Consider the following 18,663-nt stretch of genomic DNA (forward strand, 5'->3'; position numbering starts at 1 on the left):
AACGGAATATAAAAGACACAATTCAAAATTTTTATCAGGTGGAAATACTTTTTCACTAACTGAAAGGTATGATAAATGATCAGCCATTAACAAGTTATGGGCTATGTCAATTCACTTCTTAAAATTGAAAGTCAGCCACACAGCTACTAAAACAACTGGAAATTTGCAAATGCAAATATAACATATAGGTATAATGCATGCATGGCTATCACATTTATTCTTCGTCCTTAAAGCCATTTTTAAAGTAAACTGGAATAAGCATCTTAATATATATACATCAAGGCACATTCTTTGCTTGTGCTTTAGGAATGATTTACATATGATCCATCTTAATTTTATACTTTATAGCTTCTAATAACTAAAAGCCTAATTTCCACAATTATAGCTTGAATGAAAGTTTCCTAAAGAGAAATATGGCATCTCCCCAAGGTTATTTGGGAAATCAGAAAACTGGAAGCTTAAAGAGGTGGGAACTTAAAAATCAAACACATGAAATAATAGTTTCCAGATAACATTTATGAATAATTTATTTTCAACAATTTGGTGGGATCATAATCAATTTCTTCAAGTAGTATATTGTAATGAGCACTGCATTGAATATTCTGAAGTTATTTGACAATTATACAGTATTCACAGGGCCACTGCAGATACTCTCTACTGCAGTTTTCAAACAAAATTAAACAATTAAACATGATACAAAAGCTGAAAACATAGAAAAGCTAACTTGTTCATTCATTTACTTGTTCATTCTTCAATGAAAGAATGAGATCCTTTCCTTCCCCCTCTTTCACACATTTTCCTATGTATCAAGGAGAAATTTTCCATGAACAGTTTTTAATAACAATGTTCTTTTCTCATGGTCAGTTTACTTGCCTTGAAAAGATAGTACAGTAAGGCTTCAATAGGCATTTCATGCATTTTAATGGCATTTTAAAAAGTAGCTATTCATTTATGGGTTCCCCATATAGATAAATATATTGTGCAAACTTGATTACAACATGTAACTCATTAAGTGCTTTAAAACAAAATAAAGAATCCCTGACTTAGAAGGGGTTAAAAATAAATAGTAAGCCAAGAATCACAGATGTAAAGCATTTAAAAAACCGTAGTATACCGATAAATCCTACTGAAATGCTTTATATTTTAATTTTCTTTTTAATCCATAAACAGCGTGACTGAAATCACAGAACCTCTATATTTTGATAAGAAAAACCAAACGGTCCAACCTTTTAAACTCAAAATATATAATGAAACAATGCCAAAATGCAAATGAAACTGTACAGCTTTCAATTTAGTACATTTATAAACATTAATCCACAAAAGGTATACCATGATAAAGCACTGCCATTAAGATTTTTTTCAATTTCTTTAGAGAAAATGGACTTTTCCTGTAGAACCCACTGGACAGTGTTCAGAATGTTACATCACTAAGCCCAGAGCCTTGACATATCAACTTTAAGCAGTCAGTCACATGGTATTGTAAACAAATGTTCTGTGAATTTAGTATATATGAGATGTCTCTTCCTTTCATTTTCATAACTATATTCATTCTGCTTCTGAAATATGTGCTACCTCTACTTCCACAGTTTGAATAGCTTCTGCAACTTCAGAGAGCTTCTGTCCCTGCTGTTGTGCCAATACATAATTAACTACTTGCATAATACTTTGGTCAGAAAGTGTAGATACTGATGGACACTCTTCGGTGGCTGCAACTGCTTCGAGAGCTTCCATTGTTTCTCCTGTCACCACTACAGTCTCAAGTTCTTGAGGACCACTACTTTCCTGTTCCTGCATGTCTGTTGTTAAGATACTAACAGCATGTTCCACTTGAGTTCCTTGGTTATGAAACTGAAGGGTATCTTTTTCCAGCATAATTTTGCAAGGCACATAGTCTCTGTGGAATTTAGTCATATGTTTACGGAGTGTCCGAGCATCTATGTAGGCTTCACTACATACAGGACAGACATAGGGCCGTTCACCAGTATGTGTTCTGACGTGGCGTTTGAGAGATCGGGCATCAGCCCAAGCTACTCCACATGTTAAGCACTCAAATGGTTTAACTCCTACGGAAAAAAAAATAATAATAAAACAAAAAGTGGGGTATGTGTGTGTGATGAGGTCCAAGTACCAATGTATTTAAAATAAATTTTTTTAAAAGTACAGTATCCATCAGCCATTCTATTTTCACTATGGCATTCTCTCATTTAGGACAAAGCTTGCCCTTAGAATAAAGATCGGGCACCATAATCTCTAAATATGTCATATGTTGTACGAACAGATAAATTTGAGTCTGCAAGTATAATCTCATTTTTTTCATCACAGCCATCCTATAATCCTAGCATAAGCAAACAGAGCCTTCAAATAATTTTGTTCAGTCTAACAATGTTGATATAAAATTATGCTCACTAAAAAAGGAATCCATCTTTATAAATAATTAAGGTACTTGGGTTTACAATCAGCTCTGTCACTTGAATATATCTTTTAAGATTTGGGATTAAGTTCTTACTGATGAAGGTGGGATAATAGGCAACAGGGCTAATGAAGGGAAAAAGTTACTACTGGATTTCTTTTTATAGAACATTACACATACATAAAATAAGCGTAGTTACCTTCATGGTTGTTCATGTGTCTCCTATACTCTCTCAGCTGAGTAAATTTTCTCCCACATTGTTCACATACTCGTTCCAGATTTTGCTTTGCTCTTCCTTTTTTCCCATGGGTAGCTTTCTTTACATGCCTTCTGAACAAAGCTTTTTCATAAAACTCTTTTCCACATATATTACACCTAAAACAGGAGAAAAGACCTTTAGGTTTGGTAAACCACTACCAGCCATAAGATCAGTTAAAGTACATATATGTGTATGTGTCTCAATGTATATCTCAATTAAGTTCAGATCTTTCTCAAATTCACCCACCTGTAAGGCTCAGTGACAGAATGAGACTTCACATGGGAATACCAATCTTTTTTCCAACTATAGCACTTGTCACAAAATTGGCACTGGAATGGCTTCACACCAAGATGTTTGTTCATGTGCTGGCGAAGATCTCTAGCTTCAAAGAAACTTTTTTCACATCTGTAATAAAGTTCAATTACCCAAATGGATCATCTTATTGCTTTAAAACAAATTTCTAAGGATTTAGTATATTCTTAAGGTTCCTAGCTCTCAATATAAAACAAAAAATCTCCTAGCCATTCCAATCTTACATCAGGGTTGCAGGACTGTAAATTAGTTTATCTCTGCATCTCTAGAAATGTCTTAGAAAACACTCGTGCAGAGTTCCCGGAATCTTATAGAGGGAATTTGTTGCCCATCTCTCTTCCTCTTGCGTCTGATCTTCCTCTTTACATCCTGTTCATACACTCTCTCATTCTCTGGCTATGTGTTGAGGGTTAGCTTCACCCTTGACAGTAGGAATGGAACAGTGACTCAGGCCAAAGCCAATCAGAACAAGGCAATCACTTGTCACACTGATTGACTCAGGGATATGTAAATGATTTAACTTGATTTAAACCTCAGGGTTCATAGAAATCACCAGAAGAGAAGCCTGACAATCTGTGAGGTGAGAAGATATGGGGCTGAAACCATTGCCATTGCTCTGTCCATATGAAGCCTGAGAGAAACCAAGTGCTAATGAATTGGATTCCAATTTACATTAAACTACTCAGACATTTAGACTTTATCTTTCATTTAAGACAGCTTTGTGGGGCCAGCGCTGTAGCATAGCGGGTAAAGCCACTGCCTGTAGTGCCAGCATCCCATGTGGGCACTAGTTTGAGTCCTGGTTGCTTCACTTCCAATTCAGCTCTCTGCTGTGGCCTGGGAAAGCATTAGCCCAAACCCTTGGGCCCCAGCACCCATGTGGGAGACCCAGAGAATGCTCTAGGCTCATGGTTTCGGATGGGCCCAGCTCTAGTCATTGTGACCATTTGGGGAGTGAACCAGCTAATGGAGAACCTCTCTCTCTCTCTGCTTCTCTGTAATTTTGCCTTTCAAATAAATAAATAAATCTTTATTAAAAAAAAGTTTGGTAGGGTTTTCTTTCACTTTAAAAAAAAAAAAACCTACTAATAGGGGCTGGCGCTGTGGCATAGCAGGTAAGGCCGCTGGTTTCAGTGCCGACATCGCATGAGTGCTAGTTCAAGTCCCGGCTGCTCCTCTTCTGCTCCAGCTCTCTGCTAAAGCATGGGAAGGCAGTAGAGGATAGCCCAAGTGCTTGAGCCCTGCATCCACATGGAAGACCCATAAGAAGCTCCCGGCTTCTGGCTTCGGATTAGCCATCTCCGGCCATTGTGGCCAGCTGGGGAGTGAAACAGTGGATGGAAGACAGCCCTCATAAAAACAGTCTACAGACTGGCAAACTATCAGAATCAACTTTTACTGGGAATTTTAAGAAGTTAAAGTTTACAGTGACCAGGCAAATGTTTTATTAAAAAAAAAAAAAAAATTGCTGAATCTCTGGTAGAGAGCTTTATGGCTTTTTCAAGTTTCCCTGGCCTGAGAGCTCAGCATTAGCCTTAAAGACAACAGCCTGCATTTCAATATTGATTCCCAGCACTGTAAGGACTTCTTGGTTATTCTGCCCCATCTGGCCTATCTGGTGGCTTTCTGGAAGAGTTACTCTTAACCTTTATTTCTTCTCTATCTCCTAGGGCTGAGGGTTGGAGGTAGTGAGTTTGTTGAAAACATTTAGAGGAAAATGTATTAACCACAGTCACTTGGGGCCAGGAATTAAGTTTTGGGCAAATAATACACCTCAGCCAAAAACAAAAAAGAAACAAAACTAACTAAAATCATGAGTAAGCTGAAACTAGAGGTTAATATTATCTTCAAATATTTTCTTTTGAAAACAACTTTCAAATAAACTAAGAACACAATGAAAGCATTTGAATGATTCATATATTTAAATACTTACTGAGTACAATGATAGCCTCGAACCTCAGGCTTTGGCTGATGTTTCTTTAAGTGCTTGCTGAGTCCAGAGCCCCTATGAAAAGACTTTCCACAGACTGAGCAAAGGTATTTGGACTCACCTATAAAAAAAGAGAAACCATGCCACAATTCAACAATCAAATCCTCTTCCAACAGAATTCTTTGTGTCATATTTTGGAAGTTATTCTATAAGGATTCACAGAAGGTACAGCATTTGGAAGACATCTTCAAAGAACAAACTACATCAAACCCATATTTCCTCTCCACAACGATAGGACTAGCAAAGGCTACCTATGCAGACAATATGGCAAACTTGATAAGCAATGGATTACAATAGTAACAAAGTTGCATATAAGTTCTAGACCAAGTATCTACCTTTCATCAGCCATTCCTACATTCCTGCTTTAAAGCATCTGAAAGTAAGCATACATGGACTAAAATTTCTAATGAAATTATAAGCCATTTACCATGGTGACATTCACATCTGCCCCATCGTTTCTCTTTTTAAAACAATGACCATTTCTTGGGGCTAGCATTGTAGCGTAACAGATGAAGTCACCACCTCCAGTGCCAGCATCCTATGAGTGCTGGTTTAAATCCCAGCTGTTCCACTTCCAATCCAGCTTCCTGCTAATGCTCCTGAGAAAGCAGCAGAAGATAGCCCAAATGCTCGGGCCCCTGCCACCCATATGGGAGACCAAGATAGAGTTCCAGGCTCCTGGATTTTGCCTGACCCAATCATAGCAATTAAGGCCATTTGGGGAGTGAACAGGCAATGAAACACCTACCTCTCTGTCTCTGTCTCTCCTTTATTCTGCCTTACTAGTAAATAAGTAAAACAATGGCCATTTCTTTAGATGTCTGGATCTCAATTATGCACAACTTAGAAAAAGTATTTTTCTATATGTAAGAAAGCTCCAAAAGTTTAGTTTCACCAATAAAAAAATTGTACACACAGTATATCAATATCATAACCATTACTATATCTAATTTGATATAATTACAACATAATCAATAGTAAAATAATGATGTAAAAATGTACCACAGCAAGTTGTCTATATGCAGTAATGTATTGCATATTTTTCTTAGAAAAGAAGAAAAAGGATTTTGATTTTTATCAAAAGATGTATTTGAAGAGGCAGATCTGTTTATCCTGATTTGAACATTATACAATGTATACATGTACCAAAATACCACCAGGTACCCTATAATTTTTGTGTATCACTTCAAAAAAGTAACTATGTCAATATAAATTTCTCATTACCTGTGTGAATACTCTTATGTTCTTGAAGACTGCGTTTGGTCACAAATGACTTAACGCAAAGTTCACACTGGAACTGCTTTTGTGACTGATGTAGACTTTGATGTAATTTTAGACCATGCTTGTAGATAAAAGTCTTTCCACAAACCTAAGAAAGACGGAAGTGTTTACATTAGTAAAACACAAAGAGAGATGGGTGCTGTGCCTGAAGAATGAGGACAGAGAAACTAGGATATTAAATGAAAATGTTATTTATTTTACATTATAAATGACAAAATAAAAATCAAAGCCACAAATGCCAAAGATATTAGCTAAGTGAACCCTCCTCTGATTCAGTACATTAAAAATGTCACACATGTCAAATTGCTGAGTTTCTTTCTACATGCTTACCGTTTCATCTTTCGTGAACTATACATTTGTTCCCCTTATTTTTTTAAGATTTATTAATTTATTTGAAAGTGACAGTTACAGAGAGGCAGAGGCAGAGGCAGAGAGAGAGAGAGAGAGAGAGGTCTTCCATCTGCTGGTTCACTCTCTCCGGATGGCTGTAATGGCCAGAGCTGGGCTGATTCCAATCCAAAAGCCAGGAGCTTCCTCTGGGTCTCCCACATGGGTACAGGGGCCAAGAATTTGGGCCATCTTCCACTGTTTTCCCAGGCCTCAGCGGAGAGCTGGATCGGAAGTGGAGCAGCCAGGACTCGAACTGGCACCCATACAGGATGCTGGCACTGCAGGCGGTGGCTTTACCCGCTACGCCACAGCACCGGCCCTCCCCTTATTTTTAGTTATTTGAAAGGTGAGGCATGGGGAAGGCAGGGGAAGAAAAGGGGTAGGGCAAGACAGAGAGATAGATCTGACATTAACTAGTTCACTTCCCAAAAGCTAGCAACAGCTGGAGCTGGGCCAGGCCAAAGCCAGGAGTCCAGAACTCTTATCTAGGTCTTCCCTAGAGACAGCAGAGACCCAAGTACTTAAGTTATCACCTGCTGCCTCCTAGCAAGAGTATCTGTAAGCAGCTGTAATCACAAGCAGAGTCGAGCCTTAAACACAGGGACTCTAATATGGAAAGCAGACATCCCAAGTAGCATCTTCACTGGTGTGCAAAACTGCTTGCCCCCAGACTGCACATTTTGAGTAGTGTACACTGTAATACTTGATATCTAACTTACGAATAAAATGATGCTTAAGACTTGGCTTCAAAATAACTGGGGGGAGGGGCTGAGCAGTGAGTGATATTATACCTAACACATATTTGACAATGAGCCCCCACTACAGAAGTAGGGTGAAAGATACACAAAGGTTCATCCCATTCCCCTAAATTCTATTCTCAACAAACATCCTAAACAGATTCCTCTCAAACAACAACTTCAGACAGCAAATTAAAGAATGCAAGAGGGAATCACCTGTGATATAGGCAAGAAACTTGAAGTTATAAATTCCCCTGCCATTTCAACAAGAGTGAAGGTGACCCCAGAAAATATATCAATCAGTTTCAACACACCATGGTTAAGCCCCAACCTTCCTTAAGCCAAGTAAACATTATGACTGTAAAAAAGACAAATTATTTGTTTGAGGGGATGAGAACTCCCATCCACTGGTTCACACCCAAAATGCCCACAAGGACCACGATTGGGCCTTACCTGGCATGCATGTGGTTTTACGCCTGTGTGCTTTAACATATGTATTCGAAGTGAATATAATTTAGGTAATGTCCTTCCACATATGGAGCATATAAATTCTCGTTTGGTTCTGCCTTTCTCAGATGATGTTCCTGATGCCTCATTAGATGTGGAATTGGATGACGATGATGTGGGTGCATCTTTTCTGGTATGTCGAATAAGATGCGCTCGTAAGGAGGCACTGTACTGAAACTGTTTTTTACACAACTACAAGAAAAAGTACACAAAATGTCTGAATTTACTTCCATTACAATATTAAGCAAAACTTGACTCATACTTCAACTTGGCATTTCTCAATTACAACAAATCAATAAACACATATATCCTACACAAATGTAAATCACTTAGCATTTATTTTTTACTTATATCAATTTCAGTGTTTACATTATGGTGTAAATGTTATTACACTTAAGCAGTATTGTACATACTATGTTTTTTTCCTTTCTTGCTGTTTTCTGTTTTGCTTATTTCTCTTTATATTCATTACTAACTCATCACTGAGCCCTTCTCTCAATTGTCCATGGAGAGGAGATTTAAAACATTTAATTGTAAACCTCTGTCAAAGCATTACATCCTGTTGCAACCAGAGTAGGTTGTTCCCTTGCTAGGCAGTCAGCTTTATCTTGGGATCTCCCTCCACCACTGTCGTGATGAATTCCTTACTCGTTGTTGAACTGAATGTCACGTTTCCTGTTTCCCCATGCCTTCTCACATTTTAGTGGAAAATGTCTGCCAACTCCCTTCAAGAAAGGAGGTTTAACAGGTAAAATTTGGGGGGGGGGGGTCATTGCGGCACAGCAGGTTAAACCTATGATGTAGGCATCCCACATAGGTGCCAGTTCAAGGCCAGCTGCTCCACTTCCGATCCAGCTCCCTGCTAATGTGCCAGGGAAAGCAGCAGAGGATAGTCTGACTACTTGGGCCCCGACACCCATATGAGAGACCAGAAGAAACTTCAGGCTCCTGGCTTCAGCCTGGCCCAGTCCTGGACAGTGTGGCCATCTGGGTAGTGAACCAGTGGACTGAAGTTCTCTCTCTCCCTCGCTTCCTCCCTTTCTCACAATCTCTCTGTTAACTCTGCCTTTCAAACAAATCTTTAAAAAAAAAAAAAAAAAGGATAAAGTTCTTGAGACCATGCATGCATATCTCAAACATTGGCATTCCACCATCATAAATAACTGATAGTTTGACTGGTTATATGTTTCAACTTAGAAACATATCCCTTCACTGTTGCTAAAAAGCCAAAAGCCATTCTGATCCTTTTCCTGAGAGACTGACAATTTCTTTTCCTCTCTATTTACAAGATTTTCTCAGAGCAGGTGTTGTGGTGTATCAGGTTATGCCACCACCTGCGATACTGGTATCCTATATGGGTGCCAATTTGTGTCCTGGTTCCTCTCCTTCCAATCCAGCTCCCTGCTAATGGCCTAGGAAAAGCTGCAGAAGATGGCCCCAAGTATTTGGGCCCTTGTCATCCATATGGGAGACCTGGTTGAAGCTCATGGGTTTGGCCTGCCCAGCCCTGGCCATTGCAGTCATCCAGACAGTGAACCAGCAGATAGAAGACCTTTCTCTCTGTCTCTCCCTCTGTAACTTTCAAATAAATAAATCTTCAAAGAGAGAGAGAGAGAGAGAGAGAGAGAGAGAGAGAGAGACACCCTATTTTTAAAAAAGAAGAAAAATATTTTCTTTGTCCCAGATTCTGAAATTTTGTAACAAAGGCAGAGAGACAAACAGAAAGAGAGATCTCCCATCTGCTAGGTCAGTCCCCACATGACCACAACGCCAGGGCTAGACCAGGCTGAAGCCAGAAGACTGGAACTCCATCAAGGTCTCCCACATGGGTGGTAGGGACCCAAGTACTATGTCATCTTCCACTGTCTTCCCAGGCACATTAGCAGGCACTGGTTCAGAAGTGGGGCAGTCAGATTCCAACTGATACTCACATGGGATGCCTATATCTAAGGTAGGGGCTTAACCTGCTGTACCACAATGCAGGCCCCTAACATGGAAACTTCAATACTATAGTTTTGAAATTTTTTTGATTATTGTATTAATTTCGTTCTCTCCACATTCTCTGAAAACATTACTGGAATACTGAACATTTTATACCAAATCCCTAATTTTATTTTACTCCCATTTTCTAACCTGTCTTTTCACTCTGTTTTCTGGAAGATTTTAGTCAATTACATTTCTCAACTTCTCTGAGATTTTTATCTGTACATGTTACTATATACAGATGTTCATTGACTGTGATGATGGCTTTATGTTTCAATAAATTCAAGTCAAAAATATTCTAAGTCAAAAATTTATTTAATATCCTGAAAAACCCATCATTAAGTGGAACATCTGTAAGTTGAACCACCATTAGCAAGGTACCATCTGTGTTCCTAAAAAATTTGCATTTCCTAAAAAATACTTCCATTCAATTAAGGTGCCCCCTTTTAAAACAGAATACACAGGCCCCCCAGTATCCAGGTGATCGGTTCCAGGACACCAGTGGGTAACAAAATTCACCAAGGCACAAGTTCTTTATATAGAATAGCATGGCTTCTGCATATAAACTATGCATCTCTTCATGTATATTTTACAAGCAACTCTAGAATACTTAAAATACCAAACACAACGTAAACACTACATAAATAGTTGTTATATACTGTATGTTTAGAGAATAACAAGAATTATGTATATGTTCAGTATAGATGCATTTTATCTGAAGCTGGCCAAATATACAGATACTGAACTGAAGGATAAGAGGACACAGAGGGCTGAAAGCATCTACTACTTGTTTTAGAGAGGGAACTTTTTCATTTATTATTAATGTAAATCATACTCTGTGAGCTCAATTTTTCTCTATAATCTTGGATTTGTCAAAGGTACTCGTTCTCTTGAAATCTTCTGATAAGAGTTTGATGATCCCTGATGTCTGTTCATACTTCAAAATAAGAACATTAAACAACTAATTGGAATTTTCATCTAAGTGTGTTTGTGTTTGGGTTTTCATGCACAAGTTTTAGTCAGCAGCATCTTTAGGTCTTTTGCTACTGGTCATCAGATTCCTCATCTCCGAAAAATCTTTCTGTTTAGTGTTAAGGGTTTGGCTAATAAGATCCTGGGACTTGAGTAAGGAAAGAGAACTTGAAAGGTCTTGATATTCACCACGTATGCTTTTCATTTCTCCCCATTTTAAGTATAATACCTCAACTTTCACTGTCAACAGGATTCCCCAGAGCAATTATTATGGTTTTATCTTTTCCAGAGAGTAGAAGGATCTTCAACTTAGGAGACAGAAAGTGATGGATTTAGCTGCTCTGACTTTCAAGGTAACTTGAAAGTACCATCAATTCTGGCGTTTTTGGTGGTTCTGCAATACAATTTGGGTTAAGTCTTCATTTCTCTAAGAAAATGAATCCTTTCAATTTTGCTCAATCACTTGATTTATTAGTATTCAGAATTTAGCTGCCAAGATTTCTTCTCCTTGCCCTTTTATGAGTGTATGTTTTTGAAGTTATACTTTTACCTTTTATCAAAAGGAAGTCACCACCACTGACTAAGGGAGGCCAAGTAAATGACCTGCAAACCAGAAGATGACTCTTATAGAAATGTAAGAGAAACAGACATAGAAACAATACAAGTGGTAGAGTAACAAGCAGGTGGTAAGCTGGATTCTACTTCTTAATGAGGTCACTGTCATCCTCAGTTAGCTGTCTGGATACTTACGGGACATTTGTAATCTCTAGCTCTTTCATGTTTTAATGTGTGTGTTATAAGGGCGTATCGTCTCTGAAAAACCATGCCACATTCCCCACATTTATGAGACGCCTCTTCAGTGCTCTCTTTGGAATCCCTTTTTGGCTGTTTCATCTTTTTTCCTCTTTGAACCAATTTCTGGGCCACCTAGTTAAGAGACAGATAACAATCTAAGTAAATACACTGAGTCACGTTATAAATTTCCAACAAAAATATTTCAAATCCACATTACCTTATTAATATTGGCATTTAATAACACTGAGTTGCTGTCCTGAATCTGTCTCCCCTCCCAAGTAATTTCCACCACAGGCATAAATTTATAAATAGAATGCTTTCAATCTAAAGCTACAACTACAAAGGTCAACTCTTGACATCATACCTGTTGAACCGCTGACTTGGGAATGGCCTTCCGTTTCTGCAGTTTTTTTTCCATGCCCTTGTGTAGTCGAATATATCCTCCTTCATTCACAGAACGCTGCCGAAGCCTGCTCCTGTAAGTGTCATCATCGGGGCCAATGTCTGTCTTTGCTGTCAGTGCATTTGGATTTTCCTGATCTTCTAAAGGTTGATGAACATTCTGTACATGTTTTGGAATATCTTCAGTACAGTTATCTTCAGTTAATGTATCATTTCCCAAGTCACTGTTCTCTGGAGGGCTACTGATAATATTCTCTCTTGAAAGTTTACAAGGCATGTTAGAAACTGTGCTATCTTCTCTGATGTTTGAAGTTTCTAGCTCTGTGGGGTTATTTTTTGTTACCAAATCAACACATTCGACTTCAGAACGGGAATCAGATACAGACCCCACAGATGACGGAGCAGCTCCAGCCTCTGAAGAAACCTGGGGCCCAGGCTGTCTTCCTAGCTCTCCATTCTGTCCAGCTTCAGGCAATTCTCCATTTATCAGTAGCACAATTTCACAATCCTCAAGCCCAGTAGACACAGTTGTTGTAGTTCCCTCATTGCTAGCCACAGGAGGCGCTGTACTTCCATTCTGTTCTGGTAAGTCCTGGGTAGATGCTACTGTTTGTACTTCGCCCTTCTTATATACTGTTAGCTGCTTTTCCTCCATTAGTTTATGCACACTTTCACAAATTTCTAAAACTTCTGACATGAAAAGATGACGAGCTAAGATAGCAACATCAGCCATGCTACAGAAGTCAAAACTTAGCACAGAAGTATAGGCAAATTCCAGTAAAGGAAGGAAGCTTGCCTTACAAAAACCTGTATGAAACAAGAAAGGTAGGGACAAAAAAGCCAATCATCAACAAATCAGCTTATAAGAACTATTAACATGGATTATGACATATACAATTTAATAAAAAGGCAAATATGACCATTCATCCTGCCCTGAATCTCTTCTGGATCTTTCTGTTCTAGTTACTTATTAAACCTTGACTAAGTCACTTCTACAAACCAAGCTTCTCAATAACTAATAAAGAAAATAATATAACTTACTACCTCAAGAGTTGTTTTACAGGGCTGGCACTGTGGCTTAGTAGAATAAGCCTCCGCCTACAGCACCAACAGGCCATATAGGTGCCAGTTCAAGACCTGGCTGCTCCACTTCTGATCCAGCTCCCTGCTAATGAGCCTGTGAAAGCAGCAAAGGATGGTCCAAGTCCTTGGACCCCTGCACCCACGTGGGAGACCTGGAAGACACTCCTAGCTCCTGGTTTCAGATATAGGCTCAGCTTCAGCTGTTGTACCCATTTGGGGAGTGAACCAGCAGTTGGAAAATCTCTTCTCTCCCTGTCTGTAACTTGCCTCTCAAATAATTAAATCTTAAAAAAGTTGTTGTAAGGTAGTTATTTTCAAACCATACTCCTTAGAACCCTGAATGTTCCTTAAATTCCACTCAAGAAATAGCTGCTGAAGAATGCAGAATAGGAAAAAGGGGTGGGGAAGGGAGTGGGAGGGCAGCAAGTGAGCAGTCAGGGTTAAACTAACTTGTGCCCTACCTAACCTCACTTCAGTAAGTACAGATATATATTCTTGGTAACAGCAGCTAAAATGAAATTTTGATTGAACAAAGTGTTCTAGGAATAAAATAAAAAACCAGTATAAGGCAGAAGTCAGAAAATTTTTCTTCAAAAAGTCAAATGATAAACAGTGCAGGCCATAGGGTGTGTGCTATACTGTACAGTTCAAAAGCTTATGAAGACGAATGGGTGTGGCTGTGTGCTAATGTGATCTTGTTGATAAGAAGGAAGGGGGTAGGATTCTCTCTTGGGCTATAGCCTGCCTATCCTGGATCTAAGGAATGAAATATTTAAAGACAGGAGGGATTACATTCTTATTTTGTTTGGGAAAATAAGGTCAGTTTATATCACTTCCAAGTGTTCAGTCCTTCACTTTCAAGAGCAATTTTTAATTTTTAATATTTACATGATTCAAAATCCAGAAGGTTTTTATAGCTTTCTAGTTTCTTTCTTTCTTTTTTTTTTTTTTAAGATATATTTTATGTATTTGAAAAGCAGAATGACAGAGAGAAGGAAACAGCTACTTTTCCACTGGCTAGCTCATTCCAAAAATGGCCACAACAGTCAGGACAGGGCCAAGCTGAAGCCAAGAGCCAGGTACTCCCATCTGGGTCTCCCATATGGGTTGGCAGGGCTCAAGCACCTGGGCTGTCTTCTACTGCTTTCTCAGGCACATCACCAGGGAGCTAGATCAGAAACAGAGCTGCTGGAACTAGAACCAGCACTCATATAGGATGCTGGCATCACAAGCAACAACTTAACCCACTGCACCACAACACCAGTCCCAGTTTCTTTGTTATAGTCAAGCAAATATTCTTATTTTCCCTCCTTACATAGGTGCATTTTATACATACTGTTCTGCACCTGTTTCTCTCATTTAATAATTTCTTAGAAATGTTTTTTAATAGAGAGAAAACCAAATCAAAGTTTAAAAACTCAAATTTGCTGTATCTCTCACTTTTGACTTAAGGTATGTAAAATTTAAGTTGGCAGATGAGGGATGGACAAGTATAAAGAAAACCTTTTAACTGTGGATATGTTAGGAGTAAGGTAGAAAACTGAAGAAAGTACATATCAATGCTACCATCAACCATCATAGCTATTTCACACATTCCTAGGAAAGCTGACAATAAATAGGCTAAAACTACATTAATCCTGGTACAAATTATGAGACAAATTTAGGCTTGATATAAGAATATTTCTTAATTGGGTGGGCACTGTGACACAACTGGATAAGCCACACCATGGAAAGCCTACATCCCATATTGCAGTAGCTGGTTTGAGTCTTGGTTATTCTATGCTTCTGATCCAGCTTCCTGCTATCGTGCCTGGGAGGCAACAGATAGATGGCCCAAGTACTTGGGTTCCATTCACCCACTGGGATACCCAGATGAAGTTCCTGGATTCTGGTCCAGCTCTGGATGTTGTGGGCATTTGGGGGGTGAATCAATGGATGGAAGATCTCTCTTTTTCTGTCCCTCCCTTTCTGTGTCACTCTGCCTTCCAAATAAATCTTACTGAAAAAGAATATGTAGGGGCTGATGCTGTAGCACAGTGGATTAAGCAGCTGCCTGCAATGCCAACCTCCTAAATGGGCACTGGTTCGAGTCCCAGCGGCTCCACTTCCAATCCAGTTTCCCTGCTTTCCCTCTTGGAAAGGCAGTGGAAAATGCCCCAACTGCTTGGGCCCCTGCACCTATGTGGGAGACCCAGAAGCAGCTCCTAGCTCTTGGCTTCAGTCTGGCCCAGCCCTGGCCATTGTGGCCATTTTGGTAGAGAATCAGTGGATGGAAGAACTCTCTCTCCCTTCTTCCCTCCCTCTCTTCCCTTTTCCTCTCTGTATCTCAGCCTTTCAAATAAATATATTTTTAAAAAAGAAAGAAAACTATGGCCAGCGCAGCGGCTCACTTGGCTAATCCTCTGCCTGCGGCACCGGCACCCCAGGTTCTAATCCTGGTTGGGGCGCCGGATTCTGTCCTGGTTGCTCCTATTCCAGTCCAGCTCTCTGCTGTAGCCCAGGAAGGCAGTGGAGGATGGCCCAAGTGCTTGGGCCCTGCACCCACATGGGAGACCAGGTGGAGGCACCAACAGAAGAGGAAGACCTTTCTCTCTGTCTCTCTCTCTCACTAACTCTGCCTGTCAAAAAAAAATAAATAAAATAAAATAGAACTACAAATCACATTGAGTTTGTTAAAAATTAATTAAAAAAAGAAAGAAAACTAGAGATCTTCTACATGACAATGTGAATATAGTTAAAACTACTGATTTGTATTAAAAAGTCATTAAGAGGGCACACTGTTTTCTTCACAATTAAAAAACTTTAGTCTCATCTCAAAATGAAAGCAGCAATTACTGCAGATATAAAATTATGACAAGGACTTTAGACCTAGTAGTATGGTTGGCTAACACTAACTGACACTTTACTTAAAGTATTTCTGAAATACTTTGAAACATATTCAGTGCCATGGTACTAAGATTCAGAGTAGCAAAATTTTCCCTGAATGGCCATGACCACAAACCAGGCTTTATTTGTTGATTTATTTGCTGATTATACAGCACTATAATGTCTAAAAAAAAAAAAAAAAGTTGAGAATTTAAAGTGGTTTCAGATCAATAATATTCCCAGCATCTAAAGAATCAAATGTTTCACCTGTGGAAGACATCTTTAACCCAACTCAACAATATTTCCTGCAAACTTCTAAAAAACATAATAACCAATGTACACAAGTTAAAAAATAAACAAGGCACCATAAACAAAAGCTAGCAGAAACAGTCCAAATCAAATCAGCAAAAATTTGAAGTATTGTTACTACCTGGTAAAGGAAACAGACTGAATAAATTTTCAGAATTTTCCAGAGTAAATTAGAAGGAAATAAAACATACGAGGGAACATTAAAAGACAAGATAAATTGGGTGTCTAATTTCAATTTCAGAATGGTAGAAGAAAGAAATTAGGTAGGATAATTTCTAGTAAAGAATGTTTCTCAACAGATGAAAGACAACAATCCACATAATTAAGAAGTCAATTTCCACGTAGGATTGTTAAGTCAAATATCTTCATAACAGATTATAAACAAAAATTCAGAAGGACAATGTTTAAGGAGACTTCAAGAGCATAAAGATACCAAGCAACTGAAAAAATATGGAAGAAAAGATACCCCAGGAAAACCACAACAGTATTGTTCACAGAGCTGACATTGTGGAATAGCAGCTAAAGCTGCCACCTGTAATGCCAGCATCCCATATGGGTGGCCAGTTCTAGACCCAGCTGCTCCACTTCTGATCCAGCTCCCTGCTAATAGCCTGGGAAAAGCAGTAGAGGATGGAACAAGTCTTTGGGCCCCGCACCCACTTGGGAGACTGGCCCAGGCCCAGCCATTGTGGTCATAGGGGGAAAGAACCAATGGACAGAGAAGGTCTTTCTCTCTCTCTCTGTGTAACTCTTTCAAATAAACAAATATTTGAAAAAATTGGCTACTACATAATGATAAAGGATGTTTTATCATGAATCAATAATTCTAAACACACATGCACCTAACAGCATGGCCTCAAGATATATAAAACAAAGACTGAAGAAATTCTAATGAGAATCAGACAAATGGAGTACCAACAAATGGAGTACACAAAATAATCAGTAAAGATTATTTTATTGGAGGCAGGTACTGTGCATACTGGGTTAAGCTGCTTGACTGCACTGCTGGTATCCCATATGGGTGCTGGTTCATGTGCTAGCTGCTCTGCTTCCAGTCCAACTCCCTGCTAATGTGCCTGGGAAAGAAACAGAGGATGGTCTAGGTCCTTGGGACCCTGCATCCACATGGGTGACCTGGATGAAGCTCTGGCTCCTGGCTTCAACCTGGCCCAGGCTTGGCCATTGTGGTCATTTGGAGAGTGAAACAACAGATGGAAGATTTCCCTCTGTCTAACTCTGCCTTTCAAATAAATTAAAAAAAAAAAAAAAAAAAACAAGCAAAAAAACCAGAATTAACAACTGGGGGCCAGATTGTGGTATAGCAGATATAGCCACAACCTACACCACTAGCATCCCACATAGGCACCAGTTATATCACAGCTGCTTAACTTATGATGCAATTCCCTTCCCAAGCTAAGGGCCGGCAAAAGCAGCCAAAGATGGCTCAAGTGTTTGAGCCCCTGCCATCATGGGCGAAACCTGAATAAAGCTCCTGGCCTCAGCCTGGCCCAATGCTGGCCATCGCAGCTATATGGTGAGTGAACCAGCAAATGGAGATCTCTCTTTCTCTCTGCATCACTCTGTCTCTCTAACTCTGGCATTAAAAATAAATAACTATTTTTTTTTTTAAATGAACATGGGGGCAGATGTTTGGCACATTGGTTAAGATGCTGCTTGTGACACCTGTTTTTGCTGTTGGTTCACCCTCCAATGGCCGCCGCGGCCGGCGTGCTGCAACTGGCGCACCGCGCTGATCCGATGGCAGGAGCCAGGTGCTTCTCCTGGTCTCCCATGGGGTGCAGGGCCCAAGCACTTGGGCCATCCTCCACTGCACTCCCTGGCCACAGCAGAGAGCTGGCCTGGAAGAGGGGCAACCAGGACAGAATCCGGCGCCCCGACCGGGACTAGAACCCGGTGTGCCGGCACCGCAAGGCGGAGGATTAGCCTAGTGAGCCACGGCGCCGGCCGACACCTGTTTTTCATATCAGACTGTGAAAGTTTGGGTCCCTGCTCTGTTTTCAAATTCAGCTTCCTGATAATGCACACCTTAGGAGATAGCAGATGATGGTTCAACTACTAAGATCCCTGCCACTCACATGGGAGACCTGTATTGAGATCTGGACTCCTGGCTTCAGTCTAGTCCAGCCATCGCTATTGCAAGCATTTGAAGAATGAACCACTGAATGGAAGATACTTCCCTGTCTGTGTCTTTGTCTCTGCCTTTCAAAACAAAATGAAAATAAAGTTATAAAAAAATTAACAATAGCTTAATATAATGCACAATATACTGAATACTGCACCTAACTAAAAAAACATGTACATTCTTTTCAAGCAAAATACATCTGTGTAAACAGAACCACAAGGAGAG

At 39.6% G+C, this 18,663-nt stretch overlaps 1 protein-coding gene across 1 annotated transcript in view; it reads right to left on the reverse strand.

Moving 5' to 3' along the window:
* Positions 1-501: 501 nt before the first annotated feature.
* Positions 502-18,663, reverse strand: part of ZBTB11 (zinc finger and BTB domain containing 11) — a 37,086-nt gene continuing 18,924 nt past the window's right edge. Inside the window, exons 4-11 of the mRNA XM_062207329.1 lie at positions 12,001-12,845; positions 11,592-11,768; positions 7,833-8,078; positions 6,196-6,340; positions 4,915-5,032; positions 2,916-3,074; positions 2,610-2,785; positions 502-2,063 (exon numbers count right to left, since the gene is read on the reverse strand). Of these exons, the coding sequence (XP_062063313.1) occupies positions 1,546-2,063; positions 2,610-2,785; positions 2,916-3,074; positions 4,915-5,032; positions 6,196-6,340; positions 7,833-8,078; positions 11,592-11,768; positions 12,001-12,845 (2,384 nt within the window). The 3' untranslated portion in view covers positions 502-1,545. The remainder of the gene's footprint in view (positions 2,064-2,609; positions 2,786-2,915; positions 3,075-4,914; positions 5,033-6,195; positions 6,341-7,832; positions 8,079-11,591; positions 11,769-12,000; positions 12,846-18,663) is intronic.

This window comes from Lepus europaeus, chromosome 2 (assembly GCF_033115175.1).
Source record: "Lepus europaeus isolate LE1 chromosome 2, mLepTim1.pri, whole genome shotgun sequence".
Classification (NCBI taxonomy): Eukaryota; Metazoa; Chordata; class Mammalia; order Lagomorpha; family Leporidae; genus Lepus; species Lepus europaeus.